Source organism: Crocodylus porosus, unplaced genomic scaffold (assembly GCF_001723895.1).
Source record: "Crocodylus porosus isolate Cpor-Errol unplaced genomic scaffold, CroPor_comp1, whole genome shotgun sequence".
NCBI lineage: Eukaryota > Metazoa > Chordata > Crocodylia > Crocodylidae > Crocodylus > Crocodylus porosus.
The window spans coordinates 79,836,329-79,854,974 of record NW_017728918.1 but is presented as its reverse complement, the minus strand read 5'-3'; the positions used below and the strand labels follow the sequence as shown (position 1 = coordinate 79,854,974).

Genomic DNA, 18,646 nt, shown 5'->3' with positions numbered 1-18,646 from the left:
CCAGGTGATAGGTCACCCGGTCATAGAAGGAAATGAGATTGGTCAAACAAGACCTACCCGCAACAAACCCGTGCTGGCTATCCCTTAGAAGCGTATGGTATTTTCACTGTATGGTAACTTTATACGCCTCCTTTGTGCAATTTATAAAACAAATGGTATATATTGTCTCACTCTGGAGTCTTTTAGCAAAGTTTGTATGAAAGGAGTTGTAAATACAGAAAGGTTATATGCAGGTAGAATACTAAATATTCTTCTTTTTAGGGTATAGGAACTAGGAAACTCTGCAAACTGCTACATAGGAATCAGTACAAATACAGCCCTTATCCTAAAAAAATGTGCAATCTAAAGGCACAAATAACAATGGCTATAAACAGATAAAAAAAAAAAATAGTGGAGGGTTGGAAGTGAATGGTTACAGTGATATCACTCAGTTATTCTTCATGTTTCTACTAAAACAACTGTTTATTTTTTACATTCTCTTTAAACAAATCCCTTTCCTCTTTCTCTCTTGTAGATACTTCTTTAGAACACTTTATAAAACTTACTGAGATTATTTCAGTAAATTGATAGAGCTGGTGGCTAATTGGCTTCAAGAAATTTTAAGTCTGCTGTAATAAATCCTAAATATTCTGACAGGATATGGTGTGGTTATTGGTTTTCATCTAAGAAAAACATAAAAACTATTCACATTTGTTTTCTAGAATTATCTTCTAAAGATTTTTTCCAAATTCTAGCATGCCAGATACCCTTTAATTTATAATCAAGTTAAAAGAACTTGTCTTGGATGGGGTATTACTTGGATAGCAGTATTACTGCTTTTGACAAGAAGGATAGCCGCACTTAAAGTCAAATATGGGGTGATTATACGTGCAGTGATGAAGACACAAATAATAAGAATGCATGTTCATTGACTAGGCCAGCATAATGCCTACTCTTGTCTGCACAGAAATGGTCTGCTAGGTCATCTGGGTCATCTCTGTTAAGGAGAGTTCTCCATATCGTTTTTAGTCTTCACAGGGTTCAGCCTCAATTGTGGCTGAGGAGCAGAGTTATAGCCACTGTTTCATACAAGTGAGACTTCTAATCTTCCCCATAAAGTTGGGAAGCAATAACATGAGGGCATCCACCTTACACTTTCAAACAAGCACTTTCAACCTAGTCCCAAAGATTGCAGGAAATTTTAAAAATAGTAGATATTTTAATTAACATGTATTTCACTTGGAAGGCTTTAGTCCAAACTCTTAAATGTGACTTGAACTCTCTTCCCTGTTGGCTATTCCCTTGCCATTTTCACTACTCTTTTTTTTGTATTCCTTTGTATTCTTGTCATTCCAAGTCAGTCAAAGAACAACACTTCCTATGTCTAAATGAACGAATGACTTATCCAGTGTTAGTTTTTTAAAGCAGGGCTCCAATACATCCACTCCACCTTCCAGCAGGGGCTGACAAAAAACCCAGACTGAACTCCCTCTGCTCCCTTGCACCTCCCATTTTGAAAACAGTTCAAAGGTAGGAGGCAGTACAGACACAAGTTACAGAAGATGCACTGTTTTGTACCATCTTCATCTGAACCCTTATGCAGTGAAGCAGCAGATTTTCACCCAGTCAGCCATTTTTAAACAATCTGCAGCCATGTACTTCTGTTTGGTTATAGTTATATACAGATTTCCATGGTCATATCAGGCAAAAATTGTCTCTTCTGTCTGCCTACAGTAAATAGAGAATGGTCTATGCCAGTTCTGTAGTGGAAAGGAAGTATGTCACAGTCAGAAACCCAACCTTCTGGAGGAAAAATAAAAAAGACAAATTCAGTGACACCGGCATTCTTATATAGGCATAACTAGTTGCAAATTCCCTTCAGAATAGAAGGCTGAGAGGGGATCTGATGGCTGCCTATATGCTTGCCAAGGGGGACCAGCAGGCAATAGGACAGTCCCTGTTCCCCCGAGCACTACCACAGGTAACAAGGAACAATGGCCGTAAGTTGACTGAGAGTAGATTCAGCCTAGACATCAGGAAGCACTACTTCACTGTCAGGGTGGCTAGGAGCTGGAACCAACTTCCAAGGGAAGTGGTGCTTGCCCCAATTGTGGGGGTCTTCAAAAGGAAGCTAGACAGCCACCTAGCCGGGGTCATTTGACCCCAGCATCCTTTCCTGTCCATGGCAGGGGTCAGACTAGATGATCTGCATTAGGTCCCTTCTGGCCCTACCAACTATGAAACGTGAAGAGTAAACTACTTATCTGCAGAGGAATTCACTGTTCACCAATTAAGAACAAAGCAGTGATAATATACTTAGCTGTGTTCAGTTGAATAAACAACAGCTTGTCGTGATCCAGACAAGAAGAAATGGCAGAAATCATTGGATTTTTTTTCATTGCACTTCTTATTTCTTTAACAGAAGCAACTGCCCCTCTATTATCAATCTGTAATCTGAAAACCTGGTAAGAATGGTACTAAAGTAAGATAAATTTAACTGTAAGCCTGCTGGCACAGTTGCTTGTTTCTTTATATTTCTTGGAAAATTGTTAGTTCAGACAAAAAGCAGGTAGTTCATATTCCTCCATGAATGATTATATGTCTGTATTACCAGCCATAAGGATAAGTCAGAGAAATGTGTGTGATGTTATGTTTGTTACCATCTATAAGTAAAAGCCCCTAAAGCTTGATTTAAATCTTTTTGTCCTGCATTTTGGATATCTCACTCCTCATTAAAATTAAGAGGCACATTTTTCTTTGAGCTACTGAAGTTAACTCAGTGTCCTATATCTAACACTGACATTTTAATGTGTCTTCATCAAGAGCAGAAAAACATTCAGGACATGTTAAGGAGAAATATAAATGTTGGCATGTCTAACTTCGCTGTGAAGTTTATTTAATATATACTGTTTTAGATGCATACACACATGTAAGCAAAAGGTCATAAATTTCTAACTATTTAAGCAATGGAGGTTAAAAATCAATTGTAATTAGAACACTGGTACCAGACCTCATACTAACATACCTCACCATATACCAGAACCACTTGGCAACATTTAAGATAAATGGTAACATAACCCCTTTAAAACTGCAATAAAACTGAACAAGATGCAGGTAACATAACTTATTTTTTACAGCTTCACTTTTCATATACATTAATAGCTGTTTTGTTGCTCCTCAAACCATGTAAATCAAGATTTAATAGAACAGCAGCGTAATTAAAGGAGAATGGCGCTTAGGAGGTTCATCTGCAAATGTGTTGCTTTTAAAGATTACACACTGCCTGAATAATCTTCTATACCATGATTTAGGAATCTCATTACTTAGGTTTTCTTTGCAATAAAAGACAACCTGGGAAATGCATGCATTTTTCTCTTAAAGTGTTTTTTTAGTTCATACTGATTCATAAATATAAGATCCAGATATTCACTTATTCTTAAATCAGCTTGCACAGGACTTCTTTTATTAAAAGTGCACTCAACTTTATTGAACAGATATACTGCATTTACTTGTAATAGTCTCTAAAATATCAACAAAAAGAAGTCCAGCAACAATAAATAGTTGTTGACTGTTATAGGGAAGTAAAATTCATATGAAAATCAGAGGACCACAGAAAAGTAGTAATTTCCTTTAGTATATGTATTGAGGTACTTCAAGAGGTCTTCTGGGCCCACACCCTGCTCAAGACAATGTCATATCTATCTACACCATTTTAGATAAGTTGTCTAATCTTCTCTTTAAAAATCCCAAGGATTGGATTCCACAAACTCTTTAAGTAGCCTGTTTCCATGCTTAAAAATTTTCATGGTGAAAAAATTTTTCTCAAATTCCCTTTGCTGCAATTTAAGACCATTGCTTCATGACCTGTGTCTTGTGATCACAGACAATAGTTTATCACCATCCTCTGTATAAACACCTGCTAAGTATTTCAAGACTGTTATCAAATCCCCTTTGATATTCTCTTCTCCAGAATAAATAATCCCAATTTTTCCAACCTTTGTTTGAAAGCCATGTTTCCCATCATTTTTATTGCTCTCCTTTGGACTCTTTCCAGTTTGTCCACTTCTTCCTTGAAGTGTATGCCCCAAACTGGACCAACAACTCCAGGTGAAGCAAAAGACTTGCTTGAATTGACTTGTAAGTGATGCTCCTGTTAATTCAGCCAAGTACAATATTGCCTCCCCCCTCATTTCCCTGCCTCCCCCACAAGACTATACTGTTGACTCATATTCATTTTATGCTTCAGTTGTAACCCCCCAGTCCTTTTCTGCAGCCTAGCCAGTAATTTTTCCCAACCCTTTTTTTTTTGTATCTTAATCTTATCCTCCAAAGTGCCTGCAACTCTAACAAATTGAAGTCATCTGCAAATTTTCTAACTGTACACTCTATCCCAACCTACAAATCATTAATCAAGATATGAAACAGTACTGGTTCCAGGAGACATACTCCTGAAGAACTCCACTTGATACTTCCTCTCAACTAGACATTAAACCATTGATGATTACTTCTTATGCATGATACTCCAACTAGTTTTATGTATCCACCTTAAAGTAGTTTCAAGTGGACTGAATGCCCTTAACATGCAATGAGAATGTCATGGGATATGGTATAAAAAGACTTGCTAAAATCCAGGAATATCATATCTGCTCTTCTCCACCCACCCACAGACCTGGGCACCTTATAGAAGGAAGTCAGGTTGATGAGGCACAATTTGTTTTTGATGAATCCATGGTGGTTGTTTCTGATCACCTTATGGTCCTCCAGGTGCTTAGAAATAGAAAATATTGAAAGTATTTTTGGATCACTCTTAGAGCTTTCTATATGATTCTATAAAGCAGAAAACTAAAACTCTATGGCCAGGTACAGATATTACAGTTTTACTGGTGTAAATGATCGGCAACTGATCTATAACCGTAACAGAACAGAAGTTTGATGCACAGAGACTGGTTTAAAAATGGTGGAACCCAATCTAAGATTCCCCCTCCTCTCCAGTAAAGGGCAAAAGTGTGTTCTGTTCACTACCAATCTAAACTACACCACTTACAGAAAACTGCGTAAGTTAAATCAATTCCACCTCAGGCTTTTGCAATGTCTGTACCTAGTCTAAGTCTTTCCAGATGAGCTAAGCAAGTTTTACATTAATACTTGACACTATTTTAAAAAATAGTGGAGATCATTTTCCAAAAGTTTGCAGGTCTACAGTGTATGACATGCAAGTGCTTCCTGTTGGATGTTAGATGCCATTTACAATGAATGTGTTTTAAATATCAGAACTTCAAGAAATTAGATTAGTGTCCAGAAAGTTTGTTTCTGGTGTTGCTGATATGCTAATATCAGTTTTGTGAAAGCTAAGAACATCTTTCTAATACAATAAGCAAGTGATAATTTAAGTGTGTTGCTTTCTAATTACTAGCATATTTTCATTCTTTTTATAATTCTGCTCCTCTTACATGATACGTGTGTTTATCTATCTGAAAGTATAACAGTATTTATATATAATATAAAATATATATCTATATATCTATAGGTAGATAATATATAAAAGATCTGTATAGGCAGACAAGGTTCTTTGCGTGAATCTGATATCTTTTATTAGACCAACTTAAATGGTTGGAAAACAATAAATAAGCAAGCTTTTGAGTTCAGAAACCCTTCATCAGGCTAAGGAAGTTTCTGCAGTTGGTGCGTGCTCTTCCTGGATGGAATGAAAAGTAAAGAAGCCAGAGGCTGGGCTGGTATGCATACAAGACAGATAGTCAGTGAAAATGTGGATTGAGGAATAAATAAAAGTGGGTCTAATAAAAGTTATCAGATTCACCCAAAGCACCTTGTCTGCTTATGTCCTTAGACCAACACAGCTACAACCTGCACCCCTGTAAAGATCTATATATGCTGTTATACTTCACACATATAAGCACTATGGAAAAAGTTCTGTTGTACTAAAAAATACCAAGTCTAACAAGTGGAGTTGAAAAAAAGTGATTTCGTACAATGAGAACACACACACGTAAACATGTAAGAGAACTAGAATCATAAAAAGAATGAAAATATGCTAATAATTAGAAAGCAATATAACTTATATATATGCACGCAGATAGTGTTCCTGACTGAACACTTATCTATATCTTAATTCTTGTCTTCCTTAACCATACCCTCTTTTTTTTTTTTTTGCATTGAGACTTCCTCATTTCTTTTAATCATTTATATTTTCTTGAATTCGGGTTGTGTTACTTTAAAAGTATAAAAGAATTGTTGGAATTTTCCCTACATTAGCACTTGCTCTTTCTTCTGAATTGATGGTTGTGGTTGATTTTTAAATTGTTTTCATACCATGTCATCCAACACTTATTGCCAAATCAGTAAAATCAATCGTTATGCACAGAGAGTATAGTTTTCAAACATTTGTTAATTACCTTATTTTCTCACCTATCACGTCCCCCCAAACAAAATACGTACCTTGTTTATGGAAGGTGAAATGTGTGTGGTGGGGGGTGGGCACAGTTTTCCAGAGTTATAGCTAACTGTGACTATATAGAGTATATCCATTGTGCCAGAAGATGGTCTGACTGAGACAGCAGGAACTTCTTGATGTGGCAGGACAGCAAGAAGGCTAGGCTCCAGATCCTTATAAGATTGTTAGTTCTAACAATAGTCTTAGCAAAATTGTTAGTGCTTTCCTGCAAATAGTTCTTTATATAAGTTCCTGTAAAAAATAGTCTTGTTTACATACCACAAGCTTCATCAGGAGTACTACCGACTCAGCCAACTTGTTGGCTTTTCAGCTAAAAGCAGCTGTGTAGTTGTGGGGTGGTTAACATGGAACTCCACCCCTACTATTTGCAGCCCCAGGATGAAGGGACAGACTTCTCAGCAGCGATAAGTCAGTGTCTGCTTGCTCTATTTCACAATGCTTCTGTTCCAGGAAGGAAAACTCAGCTTCCCCACTTAAGATACTCATCCCAATTTTAAGGAAAATTTGTGTGTGGTACGTTCCATAAATATGGTACACTATAAACATCTTGTCATCAATTTTTACTGAGTTTTAAATCAGATGAGAAGTTTCATGTTTCTGACATTCTAATTTTGCTGCAGAAGCAAATTCATGTTTCATATACATTAAAAAATTAGAGGAAATGAAGAGATTTTCCTTTGTGTGGGATTAAAAATTGACTTGCTATCTACAACAAAGGTCTTTTATATACTTGTATACTTTTATAAAGTCTTTGTTTTCCTTTACTAACCTGCAAAGAATATTTTCCATTAAGTGTACTGTAATTTTTGCATATCAACTTTATCCATTCTTGGACAGGTTATAGTAATTGAACAGCTCAGTGTGATTTTTCTGCCGTGCGTAAGAATCCTCATGAAAACTTCAGCAAGTTTGAAACCTCATTTGGTTCCCTTTAAATGAATAACGAAATATAACTGAAGCAGAATAGCTAAGGTTTTGAGAAACGTTGTCACCTTTTTATTCTCTCATTAACCGTAATATATTTTTCCCCTATATGCTGTCAGACTCACAATTAACAACTCTGAAAAGATTATTTAAGTTGCTGTCATGAAGTATTTGTTTGCCTCTTCCCCTTCGTAATTGAGTACCCATTTCCTTATTTATTTCCGTGCTTCCAGAAATTTATTTTTCATGTTTGGCAGTATGCCAGCCTCATGATCCAAATTCTACTCTGCTCTACCCACTCTGTAATTCCATGGACTCCTCTGGTTGTGAGTCAGCAGAATTGGGACCAAGATACATAATGATAAAGCAGGAGTAGACATTCATTCCAAATAAACATAAAATTAATTAGTTGTAATATAGATATCTGAAAATTGTTGTACTGGGTTCTCTAGAAGTTCACAGTTAGATGCAGATTCTCCATTGCTAAAGAAATATAATAAGAAAGCATATTAGTAGGAAACTGCCAGTTGCTTTTGTCAATACTTCTTCCACATTATTTGATGCTAGTAGATTTTAAATAGATGTCATCTCCTCTCCTGCACATTTAAGCTTATCAAGGCTTGCTTCTGTTTAGCTGCCCTCCCATCTCACCCTTTGGTTGCAACCTGTTTTATGCTCCAGGTTTTAACAAGCATCTGTTTGGGAACAGGAAGGAATTTTTCCCGTTGGGCCAACTTAGAATGAGATTTGGTAGTATTTTTCACCTTTCTCAGCTTCAGCATAGCACAGTTGGATTAATAGCAATGAGATTTTGAAGATTTAATATTAGGAAGGTAAAAGTTTTAACTTGTTATAACTTGTGGCCAGTGTCCATGTAGGTTAAGGTTAGGAGGGCCAGTGACAGAGATGAATAAGATCCTGGATGGCACCAGTTTACTTTGTATAGCTAGGAACAGGAAAACCTGATTTTTGGGGAGCACTGAAGACCCAGTACCCTTGCAGAGCTGGAATGAGAAGTTAGGGGGAATGTCAGTGAGGGTATCTCCTGAGACTGATATAGCTTGATGCAGTGTAAGGCTTCTGATGTGCATTTCACTAGTTGATCTGGACCAACAACCTGAGTGGAGCCAATGTTCCATAACATTATGCTTGACCACACTTAGGTGATTTTTTTTTTTTAATTAAGAATGGTTCACTTTACAGTAAGCAGGAGTTTGAGTTGACACAGAATTCCGGATCAGTAGACCGGGTTCATTTTTAAGGGTTATTAATAATATTATCTTCCTTCACCTTCAAACAGTGATCATTCTAATCTTTTTAAATAGTGCTCTCTGTACTGTAGTTCCAAATTGATTTAATTTTTCTTCTTTTCCATTCTAGGTGCAAAGGTCCAGAAATAAGCAGTTACGCGAGTTGTTTCCAGATGGATTTAGTATTCATCATGCAGGGATGCTGCGGCAAGACAGAAGTTTGGTTGAGAACTTGTTTTCTAATGGACATATCAAAGTCCTAGTTTGCACGGCTACACTAGCGTGGGGAGTCAATCTTCCTGCTCATGCTGTTATTATTAAGGTAAGAGCTTATCTTACACTGCAAGTGGATACGTGTCTTAAAACAAACCTGTAAAATGTATATAGAGCATGCTCTGTATTGTGGTTTGGAGGGAGGGGGTGTCTGATTGACTTGAAATGTTGTTTGTGTCTCGTTAAACTGATTCTCTCCAGTGGAAATACAGTTTGTATAGTAAAGATTTAAATATATCATAGATTATAAAAGGATTAGTTAAAGTACACTTTTGAAATCATGCTGTATTTGCCTAATTTCAGTATTCAGCTCATCAGGATTATGTTCATGTGTATTTATGTTAATTTTTATTAACTTTTCTTCAACTAGGGAACACAAATATATGCTGCAAAAAGAGGTTCTTTTGTTGACCTTGGAATTTTAGATGTCATGCAGATATTTGGTCGAGCCGGACGGCCTCAATTTGACAAATTTGGAGAAGGCGTCATTATTACAACTCATGATAAACTCAGCCATTACCTGACTCTGCTTACTCAGCAGAACCCAATTGAAAGCCAGTTTCTTGAAAGCCTCGCAGACAACCTGAATGCAGAGGTAAAATTAAATTAATTTGTTTAAGAGAAATTAGCATGTACAGGCTTAAAGTGACCAGTATTAATGAGGAAGAAGTGCAAATGGCTATAACAAAATCCTGTCCAATACTAGGAGATTTCGGGGTGTATATTTTAATATTTAAGGGAAGTAAATAAGAAGAAGCATATTGCACAAACATCGTAAGTGTAATCAAAATTACATATCCAAATATGAAGTGTCAAAGTAGTAGACATACACCTGAGCTGTAGAAAAAATATATTTTTTTATTCAGAAGTCTTTTAAGAGAATCTGAATGTACTTGATATGAATTAATTGAATTAACATTGCTCTGTATACTATTTATTAAGGGAAAGTATGAAAGTAAAAATAAATATAACTCTATAAAACAAAAGGCAGCACAGGATTTTACAAAAAAAAAAAGCATTTGCCTAGAGTAGAAGTTATCCTTTATTTGTGATTATTTTAATTGGTTTAATTGAAATATGAGAAATATGATGTACTCTGCATATATCTGTTCTCTGACTTTTGATCCTGTTTTTATGATGATGATTGAAACATTTATTACAAACACTAAGCTCCCTAAGTTCATACTTCTCTACCACCTATGCATCCAAAAAAGGTATAAAAGCATGAAAAATGTGTTGTGTATGTTCCACAGGAGCCATTCCTAGGTATAACCCTCAGGATTATCTGGGGAACAAGATAGTAAAGAGTTGTTATAACCTTAAGGCTAGGGACAGACATTACACTTAAATGGCTTAAGTGATCAGAAACAGGTTTAAACCTGTAACAGAACAGATGTCCATTGCACATAAACCAGTTTGAAAGGGCTAAAACTGGTTTGCGATAAACCTGGTGAAATGTAGTATCAGACTTAACTGATTTGAACCAAATCGGTTTATGCAATGTCTGTCCAGAACCTTTCCTGATTTACATTAAACCAGACTCCCCCAGCATCCTGGCATGCTCTCTGGGCTGGGCTCTCTGCTCCACAGCAAAGTTGGCCCCTCCGCTCTGGGGACTTTAAACCCCAGGCCAAGCAGCTCTGGCTAAGGCTGACCAGCGCAGAGAATGAGACAGCCCAGCCAGAGCTGCCTAGTGCAGGATTTAAAGTCCCCAGTAGGAAGAAGGTGAAGGTTCCCCTGCCCTGGGATCTTCTGGTCCCCTGTGCTGGGCAGCCCAGCCAGAGCTGCCCAGGGCTGGATTTTGACAACCTGATTGTTGGTAGGACCATCCAGGACTGGGACCAACAATCAACTTGATTGCTAACCCCAGTACCCAGATAGCCCTGTGTCTGAAACAGAACCCCAGATCAATTGTCAGTCGCATGTGCAGGTACCTGGGTTTCAGTTTGCCAGTGTGCTGAGTATGGCTCCCTCTGAACTGGCAAGAAGTAATGATGCTGTTGGGTTCTGATCCCAGATCCCAAAATCATGCCTTCTCCATGCAAATTTTCTGCCTTCACGCCATTGAATGAATGCTTGGCTTAGGCTGATCCATCATTCTGGTTCCAAATCCATAATATGTACAAGAGCAACATGCCACCTCCCTTGCAAAATGGAATGAAGATCAAATATCTAGAAATCCTTGTAAATTCAAATAATTGAATACTTTATATCAAACAAAGGGAAACGGGTAAACCAGAAAAACAAAAATGTTGGGTGTTACATGGGAGCAGTTTAAACAGTAACACAATTTCTGTTAAAGTGCTACTTTTACGTTTAGACAGGCAAGGTTCTGTGATTGGACCAAATGAGTATTTGGAAGGAAGTTTTAGCAAGCTTTTGGGTGTGGACCCCAAAAAAGCTGGTTAAAAACTTTTTTCCAACTACTCAGTTGGTCTAATAAAAGTTATCACACCTACTCAAAGAACCTTGCTTGCCTATGTCCTTATACTAACACAGCTACAGCCAAAAACCCAGCACCTTTACATATACGCTTTCCAGAATGATACTTGTCTCCACTGAAATTTTCATACTTGATTCTTGTGTTAGCTGTTTTTACCTTTTAAATTCAACTGTGGATGAGTTAAAAAATTATGTTTTCATTTTTTTTTTAATCCCTATTGATATTCTAGTAAACAGAGATCATTTGAAAAACCTTGAAGCAGATCCTCAGGTAGTGTGTGTCCCAGATCCCATGAAGCTACAGTGTACAACTACTTGAGGATCTGTTTTCTTAAGTTGAAAGTTTGCTTAGATACAGTATCCATTTTTTTAAAACTAGATGTGATTGCTTGCCAGCTGCAAAGAGCTCTAACTTGACATACTCTCTTCCTGATTAGAGCACTAGACTCACATTACTGGGAAAAATATGTGTGAAGGATAACAGTATACCAATTTTCTTTAAAACACATACAGGTTACCTTCGCTTTACGCAGGTTTTGTATGTGTGAATTCGCTCTTATGTGATGACCCTTTTTATAACAAAAATTTGTTATATGCAAGGTAAATTCACTTTTATGTAATCAGCGTGGTGAAAGCCTGCAGTCAACTGCTTTGTGCAGTGCACTGTGGGAGTGACATGCACCAAAATATAGTCTCCTGTGTGGATCAGTCTTCCTTGCTTGTTGTCTGCGACACATGTTTCTGTAGTTGCCATCCCTATTATGGTACCATTCAGCACCACCCTGTGCTCGTGTGTACTGTTGGAGAGTACCAAAACTGTCTTGTAAAAGTGGTAGAAATGGGTCTGGGAGTCAGTACAGTCAAGGTCTTGGAATGTAACCATATTTGTTATATTGTAAAGTGGGTTCCCTTTGTGTGAATTCAAGTTATGCACTGTTTTCTAGGAACGCATATACAACATAAAGCGAGGGAAACCTGTACAGCAAAATCCTGGAAAAAAACAGTAGACAAACTTTGGGTTTATGTCATTTATTTGTTACCTTATGATGTATGAAGAAGGCCTGAGTTTTGATATTTGTTTTTCTTTTCTCCAAAAAAGGATTCATTTTTTTCCATTTGATTTATATATCAGAAATACAGTTTTTACTCTATCCTAATAGACCCTACTGAGCTGGAGAGCTGGAGAGCTACTGAAATGATAGTAGAAACGTCTATAGAAATGTCTATAACAAAAGACTACATTGTGCTGGCATAATTAATGAACCGCTGTTTTACTGAGTGGCTACAATTTTAAGCAAAACAGGTATATAGAAAGTTCAGTGTAGCTAGGTTGGCATTGTTTTGGAACTCTAATTTTTGCAATGCCCAGCTTTGTTATTGTAACAGTAAGGACTTAAGTTGTCATTAGCTTTCTTTTCTTTTCATTTTATAATAAATTAGCTAAGCTATTAGCTTAGAAACCATCAAACCAAAATAATTGCAGAAGATTTGGGAAAGTAAATACTATTCTGATCTAGTATGTATCTAAATGAGAAGTTAATTTTCATGTAGAAGATCCAGAAGGAAAAGGTAAGTATGCAAAAGAAGGAAAGATAAAATAAAAAGACTTTGTAATATTGGAAAAGTATCTACCTGCAATTATTACCCTGCACCAAAAATAAGCTTCCTTTCACTGTCTCATTTTTACTGAAAAAACCAGTAAACTGCAGATATTTCAGATTCCTGACAGAATTTATGGTTATAAAAAAGGTGAGCCTGTTTATGAAAAATTGTAAGAAATTGATAACATTATGAATACAAGGAGAAAAATAGAGGAAAGTGTTAATAATTGACCAGATAGGCATATACTTTTACTAAATGGCAGAATTTAATATCTGAAACCACCCCAAGCCCAAAGGAAGACTCAATGAAAACTGAATGAACCTTCACAATAATTGAATACCTAAGCGGTACTCTTGGGGGAAAAAAATCAAACAAAAAAACCCCCACAATACTGAGGGACATTAAAGTTATATGTTACACAGAGCCCTTATATGCATTACAGTTATGCCATGATTAACATGTTAATTGCAGCATAAATGACAAGAGTGCTACACATGCACCCAATTTAAGAAGCCATAAAACAGCAAACCAGGCATAAAAATATTCCATGTATGTAGAGTATGAATATGTGGCAGGCACAAGGCTGGCACCCCAGGCCAGCCCCTGTTCTGCAGCTGGGTTCAGAGCTGCCTTTTGGGCCCCTGGCAGGGACACCAAGGAGCTCCCCCACTGCACTAATCTCTGTGCACAAACCGTCCTACATGGAGGATGAGGTTCTTGGTATGGGGTGCCAAAGGGCTTTTCCCTTTGGCAACTTTAAAGCCCACACTTACAGTTAAAGACCCCTGGTGGTGAAAGACATTCAGGCCTCTGACAGATGTAGAAAAAAAAATGTGCTTTACTGGAAAAAGCAGAATGTAGTTCAGCCTCCCTCCGCAGCATCTGTATAGATCAGTAACTTCAGTGGGGCTTTTTCAAACTTTTATTTAAAGGTGATTCAATCAGCCAACAGATAAAAGCACCAAATAAAGCCCTGCTGGAGCACCTTATCTGTTATACAGACATTGCATTCAACTAACGCAATGCCTCTTTTGGACATATGCTAGGCTCAGTGTGGGGGGTGCGTGGAGTTTAAAGTAAAACACCATGGCGGGGGTTACATCTATAAGTAGCCTCAGTTCTCCCCACCAGGAGCCTCTGAGCCCTTGACAGTCCCACTGGAGGTGCCAGGTGTAGGTTTTTTAAACTCCCTGAACAGAAGCCTGCCAGTGGACTCAGCCCGAGTCCTGAGGGTCTTGAACCAGTTCTGGTGCTGTACCAGGGCTGGGGACAACCAGCTGAATGAGCCCCAGCTGCAGGGACAGTTCAGCGTCTTTAAACTGGTGCTGCCCTAATGTGATGATCACCCAATCAGCCGATTCTTGGTCCCAGCCCTCAGTGCTGCCAGGCTGTGGGCACCCAGCTTTCAACTTTGTGGGACATGCACGTATGTGTGGAGGGATGCACAATTTTGGGATCAGAGCTCAGATTCCATGTTGCCTTTAAATGATTGTATGCCAGGGGCCATAGTTACTCTCAGTACATAATGTTGGGCAACTCAAAAAAAAAAGATTTTTAATTTCATCAGATCTAACAAAGGAAATAAGATTGGGGGAAGAAATTTGCAAGCTGGTTTAGAAGGCAAAAAGTTAATATTCTGAACTTCTGGAATAGCAAACCAGTATTAATGTTGAACTAAAACTAGGGTCCTGTTACAGTGGAACACTAAACAGTTTGAGTCTAAGTATCAATTCATCTCTAAAGAAAGTAGAAAACTGGAATGAAATTCTGAACGTGTAATTGTCATTGTTTTGTTTATATTTTTTAAATATCTAATGTATTTTAATTTCAGTGTTATGGCAGCTTTTCTGCCCTTCAGATATCAGATAATGTAGCTGCAGTGGACACAATGCAGCTATAGCACCTGAAGTTCTGGCCCAACATTTGTTAATGATTTTTGGTGAACAGTTTTTAGTGGAAACAGCAACACTTCAGGTGTAATGGGAACTGCTGAAAAGCAAAAGTAAACCACTGACAAGGCCATGAAACCATCATTTTTATTACCTCTGATACATCAGACATGATATTTCCTGCTATCATGACAGGCCAGGAAAGATCACTGTCTGCTTGATTACAGGAAATCAATAGTAAGTCAAGTCAATTACAAGAAGCTGTTGTTTTTCTGGATAGCAGTTTATCTCTCTAAGTTCAGCAGTGGTCTGAACTTCTCTTATGTGCTGATTAGTTTTCAACTTAAAGAACTTTTAAGGGACAGAATTCCATGAACCTATGTGAGTAGCTCAAAATATCTACCTAGCAGGCTACGACACATGTAAAAAATAAAATAAGCAGTATGTCATCATAGCACTACATCTCACCATCCTCTGAGATAATTTTGGCTTATGGAAACAAAGTATAAACTATAGAATACATATATAATGATCAATAGTGTTTAAATACATAGTTATCTATTCTTTTTTAGGATCTGTCTTTGAAGACATATCCTTAGATACAGTAGTGGCCATTGGTCATTTTTCTATATTAAAGTTCCTGTTGTTGCTAACACCTGTAAAGCTGCATAGATGGTATGAAGATTGCTGTTCTTAGGGATGAGGAAGCTGCTGTAGATAAAAAGTATAAGTAAAAACACTTGAGGTGGAATAAGTCCAAAAAAAGTTCAGTAGTGATGGACCTTGGTAGACATGGCTGAGTCTATTATTATTTCGCTTAGAAAGATGAAAAATGAAGGAAGATATGATTGATTTTGACAAGATGTATTGAGTCAAGAATTTTAGATTAATATCTCTAGGGAAAGGGCTGTATCTAAAAGATAGAGATTTGATAACTCTGTCTTTTCTTTAATATTTTGAAAGGGCTTTCTAAACAATGAAGAGAATAATAGTTGTGTTACAATATTTACAAAATAGTATCTACATTGAACCTATTATGAAGAAAGGTTGGAGAACTGGGACTGTTTAGCCTGGAGAATAGGAAATGGCAGGGGTATTTGATAATTGTCTTAAAATATTTAAGGTTATAATGAGGATTGTCATAGATTTTTTTCTGTGTCTTCAGGAAACAATACAAGAGGCAATGTTCTTAAATTACAGTAACAGAAATTTAGGTTGGATTATATACAGAGCTTCGTCATTGTGAGGGTGGTTAAGCATTGGAACACAGGGTCTTCGAGAGATTTGGGGATCTCCATCCTTGGAAGCTTTTAAAAGCAGTTAGACAATGCTTACCTAGAATGGTTTTGGCAGGGATAATCCCCCCATGTGTGGGCAATTGAATTGGATGATCTCTTGGCATCCCTTTTGGTCTATAATTCTGTGATTATCTCCCTAATTTAAAACAGAATAGTTTTATAGTGCATATTCATTCAGTGAGATTAGCCCATTTTAACTAAAGTCCTTAGCCTTTGCTGAAAGTACTTTATTTCTTAGTGTGGGAGTAGGATCATTTCTTCTTCCAAATCTCAAAGTATTCCTTCTTGTTCTATTGAAGGCTGGAGAGACTGCTGGAGACCCTTGTGATTCTTAATTTAATAGAGAGAGATTACTAAGAAAAAAGAAGTGGATTGATGAAAATAATGATGGCTGTTATCAAGGGAAGGCCACATATTTCTATAAGAACATCTGCATATCTTGCATCTAGATCAGGTCTTCTAACAGGAACGGAGTAATGAATAAGGAACGTGTGGCTAGATCTAATAAAGGACCTACTTGCCTTATGTTCTTAACTGTTTCCACCTGTTAAAGGATTGCCGCCACTACCCATCCCCCCATCTTGTTCACCAGACTGTTGCTGGGACTTCACTATCCTCTACTCAGAAATATGTTCCCCAGCATTTTTCTAACAGAATGACTTCCCTAGGAGTCCAGTTTCAGTTGATCAGAAAACAAGACCTCCTGTGGGTACCTGCAATAGGAATCTCACAATTTCAAACTTACAATCATCGAATCAATGAGTTGGAAGGGACCTAGACAGATCATCAAGTCCGACCCCCTGCCGTGGGCAGGAATGAGCACTGAAGGTGGCAGGGGTCATAAGACCCCAGCCACATGCCTACCCTGTCTCCTCTTGAAGATCTCCAGGGAAGGGAGACCACCACCTCTCTGGGAAGCCTATTCCAGGCTCTGGCCACCCTTACAGTGAAGTAGTTCTTGCTAATATCTAACCTAAACCTATCCTCCCTCAGCTTGTGGCCATTGTTCCTGGTGACTCCAAGGGGGGCCCTGGTGAACAGACTTTCCCTGAGTCCCTGCTGCTGGCCCCTGATAAGGTTGAAGACAGTCACAAGATCCCCCCTCAGTCTTCTCTTGCGGAGACTGAAGAGATTCAGGTCCCTCAGCCTCTCCTCATAGGGCTGGCCACAGAGGCCCCTGACCATGCGAGTGGCCCTCCTCTGGACCCTCTCCAGGTTCCCCACTTCCCTCTTGAAGTGCAGCACCAAGAACTGGACACAGTACTCCAGCTGCGGCCTGACCAGCGTGTTGCGGTGAAGGTAGCTACCGCCTCCCCGTGTCGGGGTCGCTTACCGGTCGCCAAGGAGCGGCTCACCTGTGGTTGGACATTTTACACGCATTTGCCTCGCCTGCCACGACTTTGATGGTAATACCGATTGGTTCAGATGGTCCAGCGCATGTCGTCCAAATATGAGACTTCTTAACGTCCAGCGGGTCCTGCGTTGATGAGGGCTCCGCCACCCCTACACCCTCGCCTGTTCCACCGGGTGGTATCAGAGCAGGCCACGTGTCTGTAGATCACTCAGATTGTCCATAAAAGAAATGTAAAGGTAAACAAAATGCTACGGCCAGGGGTTCTCTAGATCGTGGTGGCTGCTTCCACCCTCAGCAGACGTCCTCCGATATTCCCCTGTATGCCGTGGGGTTGAAACCCCTTCTCTAGCTCCCCATGAGCTCTTCAGTCCTCACTAGGGCTCCCTGGAGCCGCTCAGCCCCTCCTTACAGGAGCTACGGTTTCACAGCCAGTGATTGCCCCTATATTACAGTTTATATGGTACCCAGCCCTGGCCGGGTTCCCACCGCTCCTGGATGGCTGCAAACAGTCTGCAGCCTTGCTGGACCCACTGCCCAGGCTCAGAAGCCCTACTGTGGCTTACCCTTCCTCCAGAAGATCCTGCCCCTTCGGAGGACGGCTCGCATACACTGGCAGGTACTCCAGACGGCTTTAGTTCCCCCACTGCCTCCTTCCGGTTCCGCCGCGCCACCGCTTGCCTGCGCTGGCGTCTCTTTTATGTCAGCCCTATCCATGCTGGCCCCTCCCTCCTCTGTGCACCTGGAAGAGGTGAGTTCCCGCCCAGCATCTTGGGTCTGTGGGCATGTGATTCATGTGTTTGTACCTGGGCAGGGAGCCTCGGAGCCCACTGGCTCCTTCTCCCCCTCACACAGCACCACATAGAGGGGGAGCAAGACCTCTCTGGACCTGTTAGTGATGCCCCTGTTGATGCATGACAGGGTGTGGTTGGCTCTGCACGTTGCTTTGTCGCATCGGCGACTCATATTCATCCTGGAGTCAATCGTGACTCCAAGATCTCTGTCTGCCTCTGTGCTGCCAAGAGGGTTAGCCCCTAACCTATAACCGTAATGCTGGTTCCCTCTCCCCAGGTGCAGCACTCTGCACTTGTCCTTGTTGAACTGCATCCTGTTCAGATCCGCCCACTTCTCCAACCTATCCAGGTCTGCCTGGATGCTGTCCTTGC

The 18,646-nt window shown here is 39.2% G+C and overlaps 1 protein-coding gene across 1 annotated transcript in view; it reads left to right on the top strand.

Annotated features, from left to right (window-relative positions):
- The window catches only part of ASCC3 (activating signal cointegrator 1 complex subunit 3), a 555,582-nt gene that overhangs the window by 365,321 nt on the left and 171,615 nt on the right, over window positions 1–18,646 (top strand). Inside the window, exons 15-16 of the mRNA XM_019537809.1 lie at window positions 8,756–8,947; window positions 9,269–9,493. Of these exons, the coding sequence (XP_019393354.1) occupies window positions 8,756–8,947; window positions 9,269–9,493 (417 nt within the window). The remainder of the gene's footprint in view (window positions 1–8,755; window positions 8,948–9,268; window positions 9,494–18,646) is intronic.